General features: G+C 51.3%; 8 protein-coding genes across 8 annotated transcripts; 4 read left to right on the forward strand and 4 right to left on the reverse strand.

The window, feature by feature from the left end:
• Positions 1–1,589: 1,589 nt before the first annotated feature.
• On the reverse strand, positions 1,590–2,792 carry ACET3X_005688 (uncharacterized protein; the record flags this gene model as incomplete). Its single annotated transcript, XM_069452414.1, has 1 exon — positions 1,590–2,792. The coding sequence occupies one exon, from the start codon at positions 2,790–2,792 to the stop codon at positions 1,590–1,592; it is 1,203 nt and encodes a 400-aa protein (XP_069306048.1).
• A 2,740-nt stretch (positions 2,793–5,532) lies between these two features.
• On the forward strand, positions 5,533–7,002 carry ACET3X_005689 (uncharacterized protein; the record flags this gene model as incomplete). Its single annotated transcript, XM_069452425.1, has 1 exon — positions 5,533–7,002. The coding sequence occupies one exon, from the start codon at positions 5,533–5,535 to the stop codon at positions 7,000–7,002; it is 1,470 nt and encodes a 489-aa protein (XP_069306049.1).
• Positions 7,003–7,417: 415 nt separating this feature from the next.
• On the reverse strand, positions 7,418–8,776 carry ACET3X_005690 (uncharacterized protein; the record flags this gene model as incomplete). Its single annotated transcript, XM_069452436.1, has 1 exon — positions 7,418–8,776. One exon carries the CDS (start codon positions 8,774–8,776, stop codon positions 7,418–7,420), a length of 1,359 nt encoding a protein of 452 aa, XP_069306050.1.
• Positions 8,777–15,300: 6,524 nt separating this feature from the next.
• Positions 15,301–16,344, forward strand: ACET3X_005691 (uncharacterized protein; the record flags this gene model as incomplete). Its single annotated transcript, XM_069452447.1, has 1 exon — positions 15,301–16,344. The coding sequence occupies one exon, from the start codon at positions 15,301–15,303 to the stop codon at positions 16,342–16,344; it is 1,044 nt and encodes a 347-aa protein (XP_069306051.1).
• A 547-nt stretch (positions 16,345–16,891) lies between these two features.
• ACET3X_005692 (uncharacterized protein) lies at positions 16,892–17,274 on the reverse strand (the record flags this gene model as incomplete). Its single annotated transcript, XM_069452458.1, has 2 exons — positions 16,892–17,042; positions 17,114–17,274. The coding sequence occupies 2 exons, from the start codon at positions 17,272–17,274 to the stop codon at positions 16,892–16,894; spliced, it is 312 nt and encodes a 103-aa protein (XP_069306052.1).
• Positions 17,275–18,296: 1,022 nt separating this feature from the next.
• ACET3X_005693 (uncharacterized protein) lies at positions 18,297–18,920 on the reverse strand (the record flags this gene model as incomplete). The annotated part of the gene is made up of 2 exons (XM_069452468.1): positions 18,297–18,395; positions 18,447–18,920. 2 exons carry the CDS (start codon positions 18,918–18,920, stop codon positions 18,297–18,299), a joined length of 573 nt encoding a protein of 190 aa, XP_069306053.1.
• A 1,006-nt stretch (positions 18,921–19,926) lies between these two features.
• ACET3X_005694 (uncharacterized protein) lies at positions 19,927–20,472 on the forward strand (the record flags this gene model as incomplete). The annotated part of the gene is made up of 3 exons (XM_069452478.1): positions 19,927–19,957; positions 20,073–20,321; positions 20,375–20,472. The coding sequence occupies 3 exons, from the start codon at positions 19,927–19,929 to the stop codon at positions 20,470–20,472; spliced, it is 378 nt and encodes a 125-aa protein (XP_069306054.1).
• Positions 20,473–21,441: 969 nt separating this feature from the next.
• ACET3X_005695 (uncharacterized protein) lies at positions 21,442–22,566 on the forward strand (the record flags this gene model as incomplete). The annotated part of the gene is made up of 2 exons (XM_069452489.1): positions 21,442–21,892; positions 21,941–22,566. The coding sequence occupies 2 exons, from the start codon at positions 21,442–21,444 to the stop codon at positions 22,564–22,566; spliced, it is 1,077 nt and encodes a 358-aa protein (XP_069306055.1).
• Positions 22,567–22,859: the final 293 nt, after the last annotated feature.

Consider the following 22,859-nt stretch of genomic DNA (forward strand, 5'->3'; position numbering starts at 1 on the left):
TAGATGTGATTGCGACTCTGACAGATCGTATTGTTGATCTAACCTTCAACCATGGTTCTTATCGTTCCTGCCCCGCTTATTGATCATTCGCTACCAGCAGATAGACCCGGGCCACGATTTCTAGATACTTTATCCTCTTGCCTGCCTCCATCTTTTCCTCAACCTTGATATTCAACATACTGCCAAGTAGACTATTGGAAAACTTAGGACTACAATGAGCGAAAGACCACAAGCAGCTCTCAGCCCGTCCGAGCGGGCCAGACTCGTTGTTTCCGCTTGGGCATCGAGCCAGAGCGACACATCCACCACAAATTATCTCACCCGACCTTTCTCCCGCTTATTCTTGGTGACTGCCATGGACCATTTGTTCCGCGAGGAATCCATCGACTTCTTGTCATCATCTCCACCGGCACCAGCTAGAAGCTGTGGGAGCAGTGGGAGCAAGCGCGAGATCTATCACGCGTTCCTCGCAGAGCTGTCTCACGCTCTTGAGCGAATAGAAGAGAAGACTACACTGGATGGAGTACCGCTGGAGAAGTTGAATTGGGACCAGCTTGAAAGAGCTCTGCCCAGCGAGGGCCCCGCAACTCCAGAAGATCGCGGAACGTATCTCGAAGATATCAGTGAGAACGCTGCGAAGCTCATCGAACTGAGGTCAGACCTTCTTATGAGAGAGTGCATCCTCTTCCTTAACATCCCTCTAGGCCGTGAAGGCATACAGCCTAACAAAGCCATACATACCCTCGTCCGGGGCATTATAGATGGGAGGAGTTCAAGCACGGATCCGTCCAACCAGAATTATGTCTACAAGAGGGTCATATTCCGCAATGACTCGGCAACACTTGCCACACAGTTACTGCATCTCGCCAAGATTCCCCTCCCCAAAGGACAGGACTGTTTCGAGTTTGATTCATGCCTCTTTAAGGAAAGAATGAAGTACCCATCGGAAGTTTTCTCCAAGTTCAGTACAGCATCGTATCACCTCCGACGTAAGAAGTTGTTACCGCGTCGTAGACGATCACAGGATCACTTTTGAGACAAGCCAGTTAGATACATCGCGGTAGCTTTGACGCTTGATGAAACGATCAAGGGGAGAGAAGGCGTCGTGCTTGCTATAGAGCACATGAAGAACTGTATGTATTGGCAGCGTTATTTCTCGAGACATTACGCTAACAATGACACGTAGGCTATAGGACTATGTTTCATGAGCTCAAGACACGTCTCGACGAAGATGCAGAACTAAAACTTAAGAAAGAAGCTTGGTTATGCAGTCTTGAGAAGAGGTTAAGGAGGCAGACGTTGATGTCTCTACCAAGGTGGAAGAGTAGTGTATATACGCATATGTGATAGTCTTAGTGGTTCACCTCGTCAAGACTGCTGAAAAGCCGGCTGAACAGTCTTATGAGGTGCTAACAAGGAAGCGCAGTCATGCACTGATATCGATACACACCCGCCTTGAATCCTTTCGGCATTGTTTGCATTGTTAGTAAATACAATACATGAATTCATAAACTATCAGGCTCACTTTTCGACTCGGAGGGAACTGATATGTCCACCGTTCAGGTCATTACTAACCTGCGATCTTCCACTCACACCCTCCGAAAGCCCTTGTACCACCGCCTCTTCACGCCATTCTCCTCCTGCTCAAGCGTCTCTTGCGACCCAATCTTCTCATAATCTCCCGATGACGCCGTCACACAAGACTCCTGAGATGAGCTTGTTTGCGCGTCCGCCTTTCCCGGCCCAGTAGCCTCAAGAGGGACATTAAAGTACTCCAATAGTTCCGCCTGCGCTTCTATCAAGCGCTTCTCTCGATTTGCCTGTTGCGCTTCGTTTCCGTCATTCGATTCCCGCTTCCCCACTCCTATCTTACTCATATCCAGACCATCGGGTACAGCGCTCTTCCTCTGTAACGCAGCCTTATTCAACGATGAAGAAGGTAGATCTTGGAATGCTCGTAGTCCCACTATGGCTTTTGACAACCTGACGATCTCGTCTTCTTGCCTGTTTTCGTCGTTGCTGTATACACTACTACTCGCGCTGACTCTCTTATCTGGTGCAACCGAATCAGAAATCGTGCGGATGTGTGAGCCGTTCTGGTTCTCTGAGGAATCTGGCGAGGTGTTGTAGTTGGAGCCTTGTTGCTTGTCTTTACGCAGAGTGGGGTGAGCGATGCGTCGGCTTTCGACATTGCCTACACGATGGGAGGATGGATTTGGCGTCTGCTGCTCGTCTTGCTTGATATCGCTGGACTTGTAGAGCTCGCCTTCGAGCTGCGTGAGGGCTTTTGCTTGTTCTTCGGCACGAATGTCGAGTATACGGTCCAGGGTCGACGTACGTCTGTGTTTAGAGGGGCGGTTCGACTGGTTAGTAGAAGAGATGTTGAGAGGTGAGGGTGCTTCAACAACCGGAGTCAGCGCACCAGGCCGCTGGTAGCTTGTCGGTCCACTTGCAGGGGCTACGCTCGCTCTTGGTGCTTTGAGAAGTGCCGGAATCTCGGCCTTCGATTGGAGTTTGGGCGCAGTAGAAGGCAGTTTCCCAAGCGAAGCTCTAGGCGGCGCCCTCGGTTCACTCAATTTCTCAGTAACCGCTTCCCCGGCCTCTGCTGAGTTCTGGCGCAGTTTCTGGTTCACGTCTTTCTTGGCGAGAGCGTTACGGAGACCATCTATCCGCGGGCTGCCCAAATCCATACCATTTCTGGCATCTGCTGCATCAAAGTACGGTGTGAAATCTCTCCTATTAGCCCTTTTCCCTATAGCTGCAACTCTAGCTATGCCGGCCTCTGTGTACATTGCTTGGTTGTATCCATAGGGTCCATCGCCAGCGATGTCGAGATAAGAATTATGGAACGCAGCCTGAGGCGGAGGTCGAGCCGGGACATCTGACTGTTGACTATTCGTCCTACGTGTTTCTCCACTGGCGTTTTGAGCGTATGACGGTGCTGAAATCCGAGACGGTGTACTATACATGTTGTGGATAGCGCCGTTGGCATCATCCCAGTACGGGGTACTCTGTGTGTCATAGCGAAGAGGGTCACTGCTTCGCTGTGGACTCTGAGTCGACAGGTTATGACCTGCTCTATGACTTTGAGACGCTCGTAGAGCAGATGCGCGGTCACTTGGTGCTAACACTTGGCCTCGTACCTGTGCTAGTGGGTGGCGGTTTCTTGGACCCTGCGGCGGGTTCGATGTGGTATTTGGATCTGCCATTTTGATATACGGTTGACTATACTGGAGTTAGGAGTGAGCACAAGTTCAATCAGTAAATTTGCGATGAGAAAGGAGTGCAGTCTTTTGGTAAATTCCCCAAGGCAGTTGACAAAATGAAATATGTGGAATAGAAACGTACTGCTGGGGAAATAGGCAGATGTCACGGACGTGATTGTTGTGCGTGAATAACGCCTGTCGCAATGTGCTGTTGCCCTGGTGATTAGATCATTGATTAGGATATAGAATTGATGTCACCAAAAGCCGTATAAAGCCATCGTATCAAGATTGACGTACCTTATACCTATCTTGCAAGCTGTGGCTTCACCGATATGAGTTTCGATTAATATATGCGCCGCGACAGCTCGCTTTCTCCGTCACCTTTTGTCCAAATGATACCACCTATAACTTGTCCACCACTTCTATCTCGGTGGAGGTCCATTGAATGCTGCCGGCAAGTCTCGGTCAACTTCTTCAAAGTCTGCGATTAGGTCATCATCATACTCAACAGTTTCAAAGTCCTCACTTAGGCGTTGCTCCTCGTGAGCGCTTCCATCACGCGTCCAATTAGTACCGATGACTCCTTCATGAGATCGTCGATTGCTATGCGAAAAGTCGGGCTTATCAGGTTTATCCCAAGGACGCTGCGCGTGGTCTGCTTGGCTCCTTTGCACCGTTAATGGCTGCTTCAAGTCAGAGGTGATGTCTTCCATATCTGTGACTGTGGATCGGCCCATCTCGGGATCCTTTCGTATGAGCTCATCGCATCGGTGAGATCTAATTTCGGAGCACCGTGATCGGCGTGCTATATCTTCAGCAGTGGGCTGTGGAGACACTGGCACGTCCGGTCGCAACTCTTGATTACCATAGTATCTTTGCGAGCGGAGAGTATGCTCGTTCACAAGGTCTTGGACCATTTTGTCTGGTTCAGGTCTCGGGTGGAGTATGGGAGTCTCTGGCTGCGAGAGTTGTCTGAGTTGCGCAAGTGTTGCGAGGTGAGCAGGCTGCCTTTGTAAGTTGCGAATAATTTCGTCACGCAGACCTTCTGAAGAAAACCACATGGAGAGGGAACAGTGAAGTTGCAGTGTATCAGAAGCTATGAGAAGTGCAGATGTCGACCTGGTTGAAGGCAGAATATTCCATTTAGGTGAGGCATGGTATCGCTGGAGGTGGTGACACGGTAATGATGTGGCACACCACGAAATGACCAACGCAGTCAGACCGGTCAGGCAATTTCTTAGCAGGCCACATCGTACGTGAGCACTACGAGTGATGCAGTGCTGTCGCGGCGGTATGATAATGTCAAGAGTCCACTTCTTTGTCGCTACACCCTGCTGTGAGGTTGCAAAATTGCGATTGTCTACCTGAAACAACACAACTCAAAGAGAAGAATACGTCAGCAAGGCGAAATGGGAAAGCAAGTGGGTACAGGTGACAACCTGCCAGCAGACCAAAAGACCATGTAGAAGGGAGGCATTAGGCGCGAATACAAGAGAACTATGGGGCGAACCTGGTTCTTTGATGATGACCGCTTTGGCTGGTTGGATGGTGGAGACGTCAAAATTACTGGAGAAGCCGGCGTTTCAAAGTGTGGCGCATGTCAAGCTTGGCAGACTTCGTGGTTCATCTGAGCGGATCATGATGGTCTTCTCGTCTGTTGGTTGAGATGATCAAATTTGCCCGCAAAACTCATCTCTCGTTGTGCTGGGTGGATGCGTGGGAAAGTCGGCCGTCAACTGTGAAAAAAATATGTTTGTGTGGCTGGTGGCGCTAAAAACAAGTGTGGCGTTTCCTACCGATTGCGGGCTTATCGTGAGTTTCATCCTCCTGCCGTCTCCGCTCCTCTCCACCCCCAAATCATTGGACGCAACCCGATGCATCCACGCGCCCCAAAAAACTGCGTGACGAACGCCAGATCTGGTATTGACAAGCGCCCTGTTGTGACAAGACCGGCTTGGCGCATGCGTGGCAGCAGCCTTGAAACATCTGCCGCTGCCAGATAGGCACTAGCATTGAAACATCCGCGATATTGGTTCATGCCATGACGAATTTGGAAGTACGGCCGTTGCGGGAAGGATGCATCCCCTTCCCTTCAATTTTGCGGAACACGACGCAGGCAAGAGCTATAATAGCATCTGGGATGCTCGCATATCGGTTTTTGTCGTACACCACATTCATTCATTCACACGTTCCTTGACCGACTGTCTTTTGACTATTCTCTCATTTTCTCTCGTTGAACACCTTGAGCGGAATATTCGGCTGGTCTGAGTGAACGTTCTTTATCTTCTCGCACATACTACACAACTTCGCATACCAACTTCACAACATGCGTTTCGAAATCATCGCACTTTTGGCCGCGGCTGCCACCTCATCCGCTCAGTCAGTTGTCGGTACAGCTTATGGGTACGGTGCCGGTGCGACTGGTGGAGGAGAGGCTGCCGCTGTCACCCCGGCCACGAACGAGGAACTCGAAAAGTACCTTTCCGATGACGTTGAGCGCGTTATCGTGCTCGACAAGGAGTTCGACTTCACTGGTCAGACCGCGACTGGTGCTGGTTGCGACAAGACTACCTGCTCAGCCAAGAGCGACGGTGGACAATACTATTTGGGCGACCTGTCTTGTGGTACTTCGGATAAGACACCCGTCAGTTCTATCACCTACGACGTAGCTGGCACGACCACGCTTAAGATCGGATCCAACAAGTCTATCCTCGGTGTTGGCGGAAAGGGTGTGATCAAGGGCAAGGGTGTCTCCATCAACAAAGACGCCAGCAACGTCATCATCCAGGGTGTCGAGTTCACAAACATCAACCCCGGCGTCGTATGGGGAGGTGATGCTCTCGACATGCAGGGAGGCAACACTAAGATCTGGGTCGACCACTGCAAGTTCTCGCTCGTCGGACGCATGTTCGTCGTCAGCCACTACGATGGTTCCGAGGCCACCCTCTCTAACAATGAGTTCGATGGTGTCACCACCACCTCTGCTACCTGCAACGACAACCACTACTGGACCATGATGATGATTGGAAAGACTGAGAAGTTCACTCTCGACAAGAACTACTTCCACGATGTATCTGGTCGCGCCCCCAAGCTTGGCCAAGAGGGTGTCAGCAGCACTTTCCACGCTATCAACAACCTCTTTGAGAACATGAAGGGTCACGCTTTCGATGCCTACGATGGTGTCAGTGCACTCGTCGAGGGTAACGCATTTGTCGCTGTCGACCAGCCCAACACCGAGGAGGCTGCCGCTGTCGCGTCTTTCGTTGGCAACGGTGGTGACGCCTGCTCGGCTCCCTTCGGCCGTGCTTGTCTCGAGAACAGCGTCGACTCTGCCAGCGGCGAGCTGGCTGCTGGTTCTTCTTCCGGCTTTATTGCTCAGCTTGGTAAGATTGATGTCCCTGAGGTTCTGGAGGCTAGCAAGGTCGCCGCCTACGTCAAGGCCAATGCTGGTCCCGCAAACCTCGGTGCCGCATCTGCATCAGCCCCTGTCGTTGAGAAGGTTGTTGAGCCTTCCACTCCCACCCTTGCGCCGTCCAGCAAGCCGGCTGATAACACCACCGCCCCTGCTGAGCCTGCCCCTACTGCCCCTGCTCCTGTTGAGCCTGCTCCCGCCACTCCCACTGGCTCTAACTCAACCGCCGGAGCTGCTAAGCTCTATGCTCAGTGTGGTGGCCAGGGCTTCACTGGCCCTACCGAGTGCGAGGCTCCCGCCACTTGCGTGAAGAGCAACGACTGGTACTCTCAGTGCATCAACAGCTCTTCCAAGTTCCGCCGTGCTCTAGGCCGCTACTTCTAGATTCAAGTGCTGCCGACGTAGAAGTTCTGCAAGCAAGATGTGAATCGACGATGGATAATGTCAAGGTGTGAGGAAGCCTGTTCTTGTATATAATTCTATTTTGATACTCTCGATGTACATGTCAATCAAACTATGTGCTATATCCTACGCCCAATACTCATGAGTGACAGACACCTCTGCCTCCCAAGCAGAACGATCCAACAACCCTCCAACGCCTTGCTATGCAACAGTCGCCCAAAAATTCATCGGCACGCCTAGAAGCTTATGATATTGCTACGTTATCCAGGAGAAGTTGGGTAAATCATTTGGCATTTCGACCTCGCCTTCCACAATGCTTGACGCTCAAATCTAACTTCGATCGCTGGAAATGATGTTGTGATCGTGGTCAAATTGCCCTACACCTCTTCCCCCGATGCTACCTGGTGGCCTGATCTGCTTCTGGACACTTTTCAGCGTCGCTATCGGCGGGCTCTGTGGTTCCGGGGACGATGCGCAAAACGGAAAATTTGCGCGCTGTAGTCTCCAGCTCAAGTAATTGTGATTTCTCATCTGAATCTTTCGCCGGTCCTTTTCCCCGAGAGCCCTGGGGGGTTGACTTGCCATAATTCTTCTTCGACTCGTCGACGTCATGGTGTGGGTTGTCGCTCGTCTTATCCTCCAGCTTCTTGATCCACTGGGTGCTAAAATATGGCCGGTGCTGGTCATTCAGCTTCGGATCACGCACCCGCGCCTCAAGATCAGGGTGTTTCTTCAGCATGGCCAGCATATCCGCATCAATTCCCGTTGTCGCTTCTCCAGTGCTACCGGCATCGAATGCACGAAGTCGCTGACTAACTGCGTTGATTGCCGCGTAGACATATCGGCTTTCTTCACCCATACAATTCCATAGCGTTTCCAATTCAACAGCAAAGATTGGCCGAGTAAAGTGGGTTGCAGCGATGAAGTGATCTACTCGCAAGGCATCTTTGTGAAGCTCAAAGAGCTCCATGGTGCGAGCCAAAGAGCAGGCGGCGAAAGTGTTGGTCGGGACACGAATCTGCTTCATCGTATTCATGGTGTGATACTGACAGGCCCGGAACATCCACGCTACAAGAATCTTCACAGAGGCCTGGCTAGCAACTCCTCGGGGTAGGTGCATCTCCTGGGAGGTTGGCGCACCTTTCCAGTTCTCATCATCCTCGCGGTGTATAGTGCGGATGAACTTATTAACCACCTGACGACCAAGGAAGAGGATCAACATCTTCTTTGGAACCTGGTAAGCGAGAGCAAATCCAGTATCTTGATCAATGATATCCACCACTGGACCATTAAACGCGTTGAGTCTCCGCTCAGGTTGAAGATAGGGGAGCAAACTGTGCAGGGTGTGTAAGTGGCGAATGTCCTCCGGATTTGGATACGGCTGCGGCACACCTGACTGGAATGCCCAACCGGCCCAGCCCACTGTGTTAGCAGTATTAGGCGAAGAGCTAGCTGTATAGCGAGAGTCTTCGTCTGCTTCGCTGAACAAATGGCTTTGGTCGGATGATTCGCAGTCTGCGTCGCCTTCGAAGACCGACATGGCTGGGTAATAGGAGGCACCATACACATTCAGCGCTTCTGGGACGCCTAGTGCGGGGTATGCCATGGCACGGCGTGCCAGGAAGGCTCCCACAATGTCACCTCGCTGTTCATACTCGTTCGCTACTGAGGGGCCACTTGTCGAGATCCAATCAGTAGGGTGCGGGGCCGAGACCGTGACTTTACCTTCAGAGTCATAATGATAATACGTTGCCATTTTGAAGTGCTTTGCTCTTTTAGGATCCCGCGATGTATGCGATGGCTGAGCGTCGAAGCACAAGGTTGAAGTGCCAGAATCGAAGGAAGTTCTGCGACTGGAAGCGAAATCGGAAGTTGAATTTGCGACAGAATTAGATGAGCTGCCTAGACTGTGGTCGTATTTGATGGGGGGAGCGAGTCGCTGTCTGGCACTCAGTGCTATATAGTCAGTCGCAAGCGGGTCCATTGTAGTGTGAAAGCGACGGCTGCTGTGAGATTATGTTGTGTAATTATTGACAGTGACGCACAACGCGATTCGCACACGGTAGTGTTGTTGTTGGGGAAGAGGTGGTGTGAAAGAGTGAGGGATAGTCGCTACTGCCAGATGTTGGTGCTAGGCCCGTGCGCATACCAAATTCGGCTGTAACTGCCCGAACTGAGGTGAAACGCCATGCCAAGAAGTCATCACGTGCACTGTGTAATCTCAAAGACGGCTTCCTGCAGCAAGCGTAGTAGGCAGCACCTATGAGTCATGAGTCACTGTGAACATGACACCAAAACAATATCAACGCTACAAAGTTCCAATACAGGAGCAAGAAGATAAGGTTCTGCTATCTGCTATAGACTCGGCTATTGTCGCAAACCTACACACGAAAGATCTTTGGAAGCGATCTTGTTCAACCACAGGAACAAGAAACAGCGTATACCAATCAACAATTTCAACCGTTAGAAGCATGACGCACGCTTCCACGCGTTTCTTCTCTGCTTCTCCTTCTCTGGTTGCGCACCATCCTTGATGACTGTAACATAACGTCCCGCCACATAGCCTTCTTCATGATGACCTAGGCCATATTGTCGCCCAGTCGATGAAAATAGGCCGCAGTTTTGCCAGTCAGTCCATCCTTGACGTCGTAAATCAAGCGATGAGCGACGAGTTGATCCCCTGAGCCCTTGATTAGACAACTCACGAGGCAAAGGCTCATCAGACTTTTTACTGGCTCCGGAGAGGACCAGAAGCGTGGCAGACTGTTGTGCCAACCGATCGGATGCGGGTGGACTGGAGCGATCGAGCCACAGCTCAGAGGGCATGTCCGAAAGCGTCAACGCGCGTGGCCTAGGCGTTACCGGTTGGACACTATCCCCGGCAGCTTCTGGACAACACGTAACGTCCTGGGATTTGTAGCGATATCGATCACTTTGGTAGGCATACTCCTCAACCAGCTCCCCCGAGTCAGTCGAAGCAAGCGAAGTCGTCGACAGGAGGGTACCGCGCATGTGACGTAAAGGCACGGCAGTGACATTGCTCACACAGGGGCGACGACCAGCAGACGCCATAAGTCGAGCGCTAGGCTCCTCATTGTCCTCGTCCTTTCGCTGATACTCATCTGAATAGAACTCCGCACTAGCAGTATTATGCTCTGCTAGAACCCGCTGCATATATGTTTTAGACTCATCCAAAGCAGTGTCACGCCGGATGTTGTGTTGTACAGGTCTTGCTTCGAGTTCGTTTAGGCGACCAAGTTCTTCGGATTCTTGCTGAGAGTCGACGCGGTATGCAGCCGTGTAGTTGCTAGACGTATCTCGGTCAAAGATACGATCGTCATCCGAATCTGGAGTCTTGAGCCCCTTTCTATTGAATGCTGCTAATGTTCCCTCGAAACTTTGCGCACCTTCATGATGCAAACCTCCGATTCCAGACTCCAAAGGCGATGGGTTGTGAGTTTGCGTTCCCGCGAAAATACTGCTAGTTGTGCAGCCATCTTCGCTATACAAGGACGATGAGTCTGAACGAATGGAGATGGTCGCACTTTGCCGGGATGATGTATCCATCGTTGTTGATGGAGAGAGTGGCCTTCGAGTGTATCAAGCTTGTTGCAGAGCAAGCACGGCAGGCGCAACGATGCGGGAGCCTATCAGTGGCTGAATGGAGCTGATTGTGTGCGTTTGCTATGAACCTGGGCTGACGGGTTGGCGGTAAGCGGCGTTGATTGTTCGAGCGTTTGTTGAACATCAAGTGGAGGAATAGGAGCTTTACATTCGTGACAAGATCTCGTCAACCGGCGCAGGGGCGTTTTCAGGGCCGCCTACACACGTACCATAGTTTGCGTGAATGAATAATATGGGCGCACCAGAATCATTCCCTCTAATGTCTGCTTTCATTGCCGCGACGAATATTTTCCAAGCTTTTGATCCACCTCTGACGCACTCGAACAGACTACAGTAGCAAGTCTTTGAGACAGAGCACGACCTTGTCGTATGTCGTGGGGGAGGCTGAGTAACTCATTACACATCCTAGCTATCTGATTCGCCTACGTACGTTCGCCACAAGCGACCGAAGTCATCGGGATCCGTACTCGCCCAAGCAGTCTGGAGAATGTCCTCGAAGAACCCAACTTCAGATCAAGCTGTCCCGTTGACCGTTTCGAACGACCGCAAGGCCGATCAGGCCAGCGTCGAGGATGTGAGCGATCGGCTTACAGCCATGAAGCTCGATGTCAAGAAGGATGCCGCGGTAGATGATCTCGCGACCGCTCTGGCATCTAAATGGGAGCCGCATCGTACCCATGGTCCGCGAACGAAGGATGATCCAGATGTGCGAGGTTCCTCGTGACTAGTGATCACGGCAACGATACATTATGTAGCCTTCACCGCTAGAGAATGAAGTTAGACATGCTACTAAGGAATCCATCACACCGATATTGGCCCTTTCCCATACTTCACTGCTGGAGGTAGATGTGCGATACATGGTCGATACGGACGATCGGATAAGTGTGCAGGCGACAGCAGGCTCTCTCGCTATCACAAAGACACGACAAAAGTTATGTATCCTTCGACTAGTCCAATATGAACAGCTAACTGATGTGTTGTTGGCATTCATAATACTGCGACGCTTGTTCTTATCGTAGGAAGCGAAAAAGAGAGGTGTTCGGCGGTCGCAGTAGTGATGCGGACAGAAGGAAGAGGGTGATGGCGCTAGCAGTGCGCTAATTACATGATGACGTGATGCGCTCCTCAACTCCGTGTCTTGAGCTATCAATCCATACGGAGCCTTCCCACAGTGTCTTTGTGCTTCTTAAGCTCCGAACCTTACGATCGCGTTGCAACCGATGATATGGGGGCCAGCTGACGACCCTTCGACTTTATAAGCAATGACGAGCGATGTCCGGGCCCCTGCTCGTTCCCGACATCGCCATCGAAAGGCACAACAGCCATGCAGGCAAAGTGGCATCCTTCCATTACAGAAGAAACTCAAAAATCAATCGATATGGAGAATTCTATCTCTCCAAAGCTTTCTGGTATGACGCATGGCTCGTGGCGTTGGTTATTACATCACATGAAAAACTTACTCCCGAGACACATTGTGCGGCATCGTGCGGCATCTTGCGGCATCTTGCGGCATCACTCCAATTTCCGTTAGCAGCGCACAGCCATCAAGCTACCATCAAGTCACCATTTACCAGTCCGTAACACCTTGACTCTCAGCTCGATTCAGTCTGCGTAATCATTGACGAAGATATGGCTGAACTAAAAGTGTTGGTTGTAGGAGCATCTGTAGCTGGCCCATCAATAGCCTACAAGTCAGCCAAAGCTAGTGCCAGAGTCACTATCGTCGAACACCTTCCGGAACTCAGAGTCAGTGGGCTGACGGCAGACATATGTACTGTAGATGTTTCTGTCACGCGAAAGATGCCGGGTATGGAAGAGCAAGTCCAAGCTCACCACACGCAAGAAGAGCGTGTCAATTTTGTCGATTCACTTTACCGCTCCTAGCACTATACATTTTGGTCTCTCACCACAGCAAGAGAAAGAGGCGCACTGGGAATAGATGACGCGAGTCGTTGCAAACACGCGACTTAATGACTTCTATCAAGACAATGTCCCTTACGGGGCGGCCCTAGATGCCGGAATCTGTACAACCACCGACCACTCATACGCACGAAAGTATGCTTGAGCTTCGCTGCAGGCTATGTGCGTTTCTTGACGCCACTAGAATTCCACAGCGACAAGCTGTACTGTTTACGACCGAAAGGATGTCGGAGCCAACGGCGTACTCTACCCAATGTTTTACGCTTTCCGTGTTTTTCCTTGGTCTCCAGGGCTGGAATTGCCTTAGCCACATCTCCAGAGACTTCTCTATCTGCCCCTCCATTCGCAATAATCCCATCTCCATGTAAACTGCTCTGCGTGTTCATGTTCTTCAGTGGCGTTATTGGCCGCGATCGAGGAGTACGAGCAGCCATGCGCTCTGCTTGTAATGGCGACATACTGGGTGGCATTAAATTCGTGGTGGAGGATGGTGATACTGGTGCTTGTCTGGAATCTTCTTGCAAGACGTTGATTCGCTTGGGGCTATAATTCCTGGTTATAGAAACAGATGGCGCATCTTGCAGCCCGTGGGAGTGGGCCTGTTCGATATCCCTCCATCCTGGTACCGAACTCGAATCGTCACTATCCCTTCTGGCGGCGTTCTTTCGAGACTGTGATATGGAATCATCACTGAAACGCCAGCCGATAGCGCGAGGGACGCGACTACTGCGATGATGCGGCACCACGGGTAGCTCGATGATGTCTCGAGGCGCATCCGTATCAAGAATCTCCGTTCCATTCGTTCCTTGACTATTCTCGTCGCTGGACCCTGAGTCGTCATCGCTGGATGATTCCCCCTCCAGGAGGGTCGCAAGTTGTGCGTCATCATGTGCTGGAAGTCTTGCTCGTAGCATTATCAGCCATTCGTTCCGCAATTCATCGTATGCGCAGCACAGTCTTCGCAATCTTTTGCTCGAATCGCCAAAGGAATACCGCTGATGCCGTCGACCAAAAACTACGCCCTCATTCCGAAGAAGCTTCTTCAAAGTACGTAAACTGGCCCATAGTTGCGCATTTGGACCTCGATCATTAGACTGCTCGTAGGTCTCATTGAAAAAGGAGTTCCACTGTTCATCATACAACGGACCGAGACATATCATGGCATCGAAATCCTCGGGCGTGGATGGATTTCCGTAGGTCAGTATCTCTCCATTGTCTGAGAATGTGGCGCCCATCTGCTGCAAGCGACCACGTAGATGCAGAATCTCCGAGAGTTCCTCCAGGATCGTTTTGCGCTGAATCGCATGAGACGACTCACGCGATTGGTCATAGCCCTCTAGTGCGCCGTATATGCTAAGGAGGTTCTCCATCGATCTATGGGATGTCTTCTGAGGGGGACCGGTAAGCAAGGCTAGGGTGTCTTCGTGGGCTTGCATGGCAGATTGGTTGTAGAGCGGCATTTTTGTATCGAACGCGGAGCGATTCAATCTTGAACCTTGGAATGGTTGCAATGATTCCGACTGCCAGTTGGTTGATGTGTGGGACCTTTTGGGTCTGGGAGAAAACCGGGGGCCTTTTGAAAGCACTAGCATATGGCCTTGCAGCGTTTGCTTCACTCAACAAGGAGCGCTAACCTACGATCACAACTGAAGGATTGGTGTTGAATGAACGGTTTCACCCCGACATACAGCTGCAGCTGGGGAAATCGTATTGGCAACCTGGGCATGCGCAGCCATTCTTGCCGTGGGATGATAAAAGCATCAGTGCACAGTCTTCAAGAAGCTTCGAATTCCCCTCTCCAAGCCGCTCTTCACCAAGGATTCGGCGGCCGATAAGATTCCACAAAAGACTTCCGTCACCAACCCCGCCGCCACACGTCACGATCTTGATCGATCCGTCGAATCTCGCCACCACAGCTTCGATAGTCCCTTGACAAACACATCGATCGCAACGGAGCGTCAACACACAAGCCACTCATCAAGTATCAAGCCTCAGTCAGGCAAACTATTTGCTAGCACCAATAAGACTGATGCAGAGACCCTTGAGACACAGACTCGAGACATTCAATCTTGGAACAATCCCAGGTTCTCGGGAAAAGAGCTGGAACGCGGTCGTGACTTTCACCGGCCATCTATGCGTACGAAACGTGAAAGTACGCAGGAAAACAGACCTGCTACCAATGACCGTGACCATCTGACATCTCAGTCGCAGCCATCTCCAGCCGCTTCGCCATCAAGCTACCGCTCCAGTGCCCGCATGGTCTACTTTCATCGGGCTAAGCGACATTCCCTAGGCGATGATACGGCTCGTCCACCACTAACTCCATCCGTGTGTACAGAAGATTCGCATAGTTAATCGACTATATCGAGTAGAGATCTTGCAAATCACAATGGCTTTATTGGAGACAAGGGTTTCAACAACAACTTGTCCGAACTTATTGATGAATCGGTCAAGACTACTGCGCCTATTTTCAGAGGACACCGAGGTAACCAGAAGGCTATCTGGTAGATGGAAGAGCCAGTTTTACAACACGAGCCGCTGAAGCGGTCATCGTATGACAAGCGATATTCTCGCGCGAAGAGCGAACAGTGTATTGACAAGCCGGTCAATCCGGACAACGAGAAGGTGCATCTTGCTGACCTTGGCAATACTGATTCCACCGTTTTCTCAGGTTCTTGGAACGTCTTCGATCCAGCAACGTTTTCTAGGAGGCAAGAAGTATCACCAATCGCAAAGATGGTCCAGCGGCCACTTCGTCGCGTCGAGAAAATGAACGGCATGGAGACGCCCGACTTGAACACAGAATTCCTCTCACGACCTGATCCGGTTACAGTGCTCTTGGGAATGGATAACGAAGAAGCTCGAAGAATGTATCCACTGGAATCATTCACCCTGGGAGGCATCGAAGACGGTTGCAATGTGGTCGACTGGGCATATCCATGGGCTTCAGCCAAGGCTTACAAGAAGCTCACTCGCTTTGCCTCTCGAACAGACTTTGTGCCGTCTGTGCAATACAGGTCAGACTTTGAGAACTTAGCGGACTTGAATGCGTCTCCAGGTGCTAATGTGAAAATGGGCGATCGTCATGCTGAGCATAGGAAGAGTACGCTTCACGCTGTCAATATGCCGGACGAGGCACGACATGGTGGACTTACGACTCTCACTCCGCTGAAGTATAATCCGGTTGTTGGCGAAGAGATCATGACTCTGCTTCCAGGTACATACAAACCAAATACAGGCGAGGAGGCCACGACGTTGCTTCCTTTAACTTATGATGCGAGTACTAGGGAGCAGACCGCTCCTCTTCCTCCGTTTATGTACAGCGCAGCTACTGACGATGAGTTGAAGAGTGTACCGTCAATCAAGGGAAAGCCAGTATCACGAGACCTTGAGAATGTTTCGTCTCGATCCTCGGCGCCGAATGCCAGATCACAGGACAAGATACATGTTCTCGACGGGGATGGAGATGGAAACTTCTGCGCTAAGTCCTGTGTCACTGTGATTCCAAGCGAGGCCACTAGATCAATTTGGTATCCTAGTCTTCATGAATTTGACGCCGAGCAGAGCCAGATCTTCGTCGAGAAGAGACACACGCGTAACGGTCCTACAGAGCTGCGCAATGGTTCATCGCGGCCAGTCGACAAGTCTGTTGCGTCGCCTTCGAATGCCGAGAAGCAGGCAACAGCTCACACGATCATCCGCCGTCCACTTCCAGCCGATACTGGTGCCTTGGAGCAGGACTTTCAGATCACCGCCCCCGAGCAGAACAGCGCATTATGAGCATGCCGGGGTTTTCTCACTCGTCAACCGCATGGAATGGGAACAGGAAGCACACCCGGCACAGCTCGTTTGGCAAGCTTTTCAGCGGCCTCGGGAAGAAAGAAAAGATGTCTGAAGAAGCGAAAGTGGGAGGTGAGCCTAAGAAGTCGCTGGGTCGACGCATCTCCCAAAGAGTAGGGAGAACATTTTCATCGCTTTGGCCGAGATGAGTGATTGGAACTTGTGGGTGGTTAAGAGGATATGACCGACACTGGATCATTCATTCTATATCAAAGCGCTCAAGAAGAAGAGAATTTTCCGAGAAATGACAAAACAAACACGCAAGTAAATGAAAGTTCCCATCTCCATCCTTCCATCCCACACTCTCCAACCCCACCCTCCCCTACCACCTCCCATTGCTCTCCTCACACTACTTCTCCCACCACTCTACTCACAAACAATAACCCCATTATCAAGATTCGTCCTTCCAAAATCCACATCACCACCACCCGCCCTACCACTATCATTAGCCACCAGCCCACATCATCTCTTCACACGAAGAAGACACTTACACAATAGTAGCCACCCTCCTAGTCCCCGCCACATCACTAAAAATACCACACCGCCCACCACTCCCCGCACCTCCCACAATCAACGCACGATTCGCAAACACAGGACGGCCCAGGGCAGCGAAATTAGCGCGGATAGAGACGCGAGAGCTGTATGTGGAGTTAGTGGATCGTAGCTCGTTGGTACGATGAGAAGAGAAGAGAAGATGGAAGTGGCTTACCCGTCGGCGGGGATGATACGCTGGGCGGCTGCGTCGATGGCGTCGTTGGAGAGTTGGGCGCGGAGGGTTTTGGATTGGCGGGTGTGGATGGTGGTAGGGGCGGTAGGAGCGGCCACGGCGAGGGCGGCGAGGAAGGGGGTAAGGAGGGCGGTGAAGTACATTTTGGTACTTGGTTAGTTGGTAGGTGGTTGTGAGGACGGTGATGTGGAAGGTGTGGATGACCGGAGTGAAAGATGATGTGGATGAGAGGATGGCTGGTGATGGTATGGTGTCTTTATATCCTCTCACCATGATCTGAATATATATTGCTGCTCTTGTGAAGCGCTTTTCTTAGACTGATTCTTTTGATAGACACTGCCCGTCTCTCATCAGCTCCTCTCGTCCATCTGTCTTGACTTCTCGACATGCGACCAATTTCCACGCGCACAAGGTGCAATCCCGTCTTGTCATAAGAAATGTCTGTCGTTGAAACATGCTAGATTGCTCCGTACCACGAAATATCGCAAGGCCGACAACGACTCTGCTGACAAGCACCCAAGTATGGGTAAACATGAAACGCAGACCACGGTTTGGTGTTGATATGCGCTATTCCGGGGTCGGACGTGGTGGGCTTACGTCAGATCGGGAGATGTGGGGTACGCAAGGCGCGCCACACGAGCCGCAAGGACGTGCTGTTGCTACCATGTTTGGAGACGGATATCTTTATATCTTACCATTGAACCTTTTGTAGTGGTCATGAAGATCGTGCATACATGAGCTGGGTGTATGGTACCCTGATGGGTGTTGGATGCTAGGCACTGCACAGTGTCACCATCACGGTGGCTCTGGCCGTTGCGCGCGGCATGGCCATGATTGGCAAAGACGATAGGTTGCGGTTCACAATGTATTTGGCAGTGCGACAGTGTGTGGCGACGGTGTTCTTCGGCAGGTTGGCGATAGACTGCGTTCACTATTAGCATTGGCCATGGCTGGTCATTTTCCACCACCATACTATCGATGCTGAGCGTGGCACAAGCACCTTATGCATCACTCCCAGACAGACAGGATCAAGATGTTTTACACATGATGAAATTATTCTTTTATTATACATTGTGAACATACAATACGCTGTACACATATCCGGCCGTTTCAGTCTTCGCCAAGGTCATCGTTGCCGTCATCTTCGCATCGAGCAGCTATCCGTTTATCGCTTAGGGAGAACATCCTTCGCACCGTCCTTCAGTCTTTGTGCGGCATCGGCGACGGCGTCCCTGGTTAGGTGGAAGTGCTGGCCAAGACGGTCCTGCAACTGTATTAGCATCGTCACCATGACCACACAAGGTCAGCCACGTACCTGCTCTGCACCCATTCCACCACCAGCCAACAGCTTCGCCCTCTGCTGGCCATCGTACCCAAGACCGTAGTACTTGGCATTCTTCTCTCCGTTGGCAGCCACACTGCCCGCCGCCTGTACCGCCTTGGCGGCATCGATGCTGTGCAGCGCGGGGCTAAAGTGCGCATTGTACCGGTCCTGCTCTGCGCCATCGCCCTTGTACTTGGCCGCATCCTTCATGGCGTTGTAGCCGCGGTCACCGATGCTCAGGTGCTCGCCGTAGCGGTCTTGCTCGGCGCCTTCGCCCTTGGCTAGCGCAGCTTGTTGCAGCTTGTCAAGGCCCTTGTCGACACCGCGGCGGATGGCATCGGTAGAGGCGCCAAAGTGCTGGCCGTAGCGGTCTTGCTCAGCTGCGGAACCGTGCTTTGTGGTGACGTCGAGGTTGACGGGGTGAGTGGCCGCAGCGGACTTTTCGTCGGAGCTGAACCAACCCATTGTGATGAGATTTGAGGTGATTGGGGTATAAAAAAGTGACTTGGAAGGGAGCAAAAGGTTTTGGAATTGAGTTTGCAATTGGTGTGAGGGAGGTGTGAGGTCGGAGAAGAGGTCGTGTTATGTCACTGGGTTGCGGAGAACGATGACGTAGGAGCTAGCGAATTGCGCCAAAATCCTTGCCTCGTGCCTGATCGTCATGTGAAGCTCACAGCCCGCCTCGGTCCGCTAACCAGGTGCATCATTGACGGCAATGTCAAGATTGCCATCGTTCTTTGCTTTGTTTTGCTTTTTGACGTGCCCGGCCGGCCGTATGACGATTGTCTGCATCGCTCGACTTGTGCCGCACGCGAACTGGCTGACCATCAACAACTACTCGTGCCCACGCTCCTCGAGTTTGCTGGAGCGGAAGCGAAGGCTTGTGGTCTCATAAGCGACAGCTGCATAATTTTCGACTGCGCGCAGCGATGCTTTCATAGTGTGCTCACCATAGCACGAGTATGAAGTTGGCGGCCGGGGTATCCCGATCGGGACGCGTGGGTTTGTCGGGGAACCTCGGGAGTCCGCTGCACCCCACCAACAAGAACGACCAAAAGAGACCATCGCCAGAACGCTGCTGTGAAGAATGCGTTCTAATATCCACTACCACTTTCCACTTCTAAAGGTCCTCTGTCGCAGCCGACCTTGCCAGCGTTATCCAATGGGAGATATGACGTCACGTGCACACCACCTGATGTTTGGCTTCAGCGACCCTACGTTCATACTACGGATCCAGTCATTCCCATGGAAGCGATCTTCACTGGTTTGCTGTACTTTCGCCATGACCCTAGCTTCTGTCAGCTGCTACCTAGTCTGCACAAACGATTGCTATAGCAATATCATAAATCCCGGAGACAGGCTCACTTGTAAGCAGTTCTTCAGCAACGCTCAAGCTTCCGTTGCGCTCCATCACTGTTTTCAGATTCCATCGTCTTCGCAGTTCACTTCGTCCCACTATGGACCTGAAAAAATGCTCCTATTGCCAGGAACCAGCAACGAGGGTCTGTGTTGGATGTAAAACCTACGTGTACTGTCACGGAAGCCACCAAAGAGCGGATTGGAACAACCATAAGGAGTATTGTGAAAGCATAGAGCTCAAAACTTCCCTCACGATAGCCGCTGAAGTTGTCCAACAAGCCTGGCTTACACTGAAGGAGCACACTTGGACAATCCCGATCTCGAGAGTTGAACTCAAAAATCAGACCGTCATAGCCTACACTGGCCGTGCCACTACGGCAGCTTTGTTTTCGAGCCTTGCTGATATCGAATTCCCGTACGAGGCCGCAAAACATGCGCTTCTGTGCTTTCCTAACCCCCTCTTGCCCTTGGCGTTGATAGAACCACTGATTACACAATTAATCGAGCGTGAGTTAGTTTGAAACCTCGTCCGATCTACAAGCACGCTAACACAACTGTAGCAAGCCAGTTTCATCTTCACGAAGTTCAGGTCGAGCTGAAAGAGGCACTGCGAACGGTTCTCCTTCGGGGCGAAAACGGTGAAAGAGACTTGAACTAGCCACTCCACATTTTCATGCTTTTACGGGTGACTCACATACAGAGCGGGAAGCGATGGTACATGAATCCTTCTGGCGCCCAGTTCGGACTTACGCAAGCTATCTTCACGGCTGCAGATTTTGAATCCATGCACCTGCGCAGTCTTCGCAAAGTTTTGAGCTTCGGAAACTGCAGAGTGTTCACGCAAGCTTGCGTTGATGTTCAGCGGCCTTATTCGTTCTACCCACGAATTAATCTTCAGCTTACATGGCGTATGTAAGCAGCCCTCTCGAATTTTCTACAGCAGCCCGGCAATGCGTTAGCGAATATCAGCTGCCAAGATAGCGCTGACTGTTTGGCCTGGAAGCAATACTTGATAGATTTGTTGACTGGGGTCGTACGCACAGCTGTTGCAGGTTACAATCCAGCACATTATCTATCTGCGATGGATCGTGACAACGTTCAGGTATTCCTCGAAGCCATCCAGCAATAATTCATCCTCCAAGATATGTTGATCGACGTAAGGACGATGGTGGAGCGCGCGGATAATCCAACTCTCGAGATTGATGAAGCTGGAGCCGTGACACAGTTGAGAGACCAAATCAGCGGCCCGGAACTGGATCATATGCTGGAGGTACAAAGGTCGATGAACTTGATGTGAGTTAATCATGCAAGGCATAGTATGACCCGAAGAAGTATTGGCGTGAGGATGGGTTTTGTGATACTGCCTTACTTTTGGACAATGAGCATCTACGGGAACTATTTATGGCTTGTCACGGAGCTTCCTAGATCGTACAATATAGCGAGCTGGCCTTCCATTTTGGGTGTGTTGCGCAGCTCAACGCACCTTCACCTCGTCGTCGCTTAGGACCGGAACAAACATTGCCCGGCTTCACCTGAGCAAGTCATCAACAAAACAACACACTCACTTACCCACCTTACAACTACCACTTATCCATACCACTCAGTCGCAGAAACAACAACCCCAATCATGGCGCCAGAAGCACAACCCGTGTGCGTCGTCTGTGGCGAGCCTGCTCCCAACAAATGCCGGGGCTGCAAGTCAGATGCTTCATCGCGTCGCTACTGTGGCAAGGTCTGTCAGGAAAAGGATTGGCCCGCTCACAAAAAGGCTTGCAGGGATATCCAGAACGCGAACCTTGAGAAGAAGCTTGCCCGCGTCGCCGAGATCCTTCAACAAGGCTACTACGACTTCCGCAAGAACACCTGGGACACGCCACTCATCAAGGTCCAACGTCTCGGCAACGATGATCTGGTAATATACGAGGGTATCAAACTTGGTGGCGGCCGCACAAAGTACTTCATGGAATTTCCTCAGCACCTGGTTTCCGACACGCGAACTGAAAACGCTGTGCTCTGTTCTCTGGTGTGCAATGAGCCGTCGGCTTGGATGCACAGTATCATTAGTGAGCTTATGGAAGGTGAGATCTGCTTGACTTACCAGATGGTAAACCGCTGACCCATTGCAGACTTGGATGTCGATATTGAGGAAGTCAGCATGGATCTCAACTCACCCCCTCACAAGATTATTTTCCATTACATCAACGGCGAAAGCGACCAGAACGATTCAGCATATCCCCACCAAACCATTCGCGTCACATCGACCAAGACAAAGAAAGCATGGATCATCGACATCAGTGGCGCACGATACGGCATCTGTCAGGCGTTGTGGACATGGAAAGAATATAGGTCCCGTTTTATGGCAGAGGTGCACCTCATCTATCCTCTCGGTACCAACAAAGCCGCGGTCAAGATGTTAAGTGAGATACCCGGACTCCCGACTCTGGACTTCGGTGTAATGGGAAAAGTAGCAGACCATCTTGCTAGCAAGGTCAACATCGACTGGCAGTCTGCATTCAACCTCAGCCTGTCTCAACTCGTTGCACTTGACGAAGAGAAATTCAAGAAAGGCAAGTTGGAGCTTTTAGGATTCATGAACAGCGTGGTCCGTACCTTTGTCCGCAACAATGAGTTTCGAGCAGAATACAAAGCCACGGTAGCTTACGAGGACAAAAACCCTGGCGTCAGTGGTCAACGCGTCAACGAGTGCACAGATGCTTTCTTTGCCAAAGTGGCCAGGTCTAAGACCGTCTAGAGCACCGACTATCCTAGTACGTCTCTCATGAGATGATTGGATCGCTATCAGATTACCGGGCGGCTTTGGCAAGACCGAATCGATATTGGCTCAGATCTTATGAACACGGCGGAGAGACCCAGTGTATCTAGTTTAGCATGCTTCCATCGACAAAGTGGCACTAAGACCATGATTCACGCACGTAGTCGTAGATCAACGATGGTCCATCATACAACCACTTACCTTGCTTCCCTTTTCAACCTGCGCATGTCACGTCTGCTAGCTTCTTTCTCTGGACCGCTTCATCAATGACG

This window comes from Alternaria dauci, chromosome 5, assembly GCF_042100115.1.
Source record: "Alternaria dauci strain A2016 chromosome 5, whole genome shotgun sequence".
Classification (NCBI taxonomy): Eukaryota; Fungi; Ascomycota; class Dothideomycetes; order Pleosporales; family Pleosporaceae; genus Alternaria; species Alternaria dauci.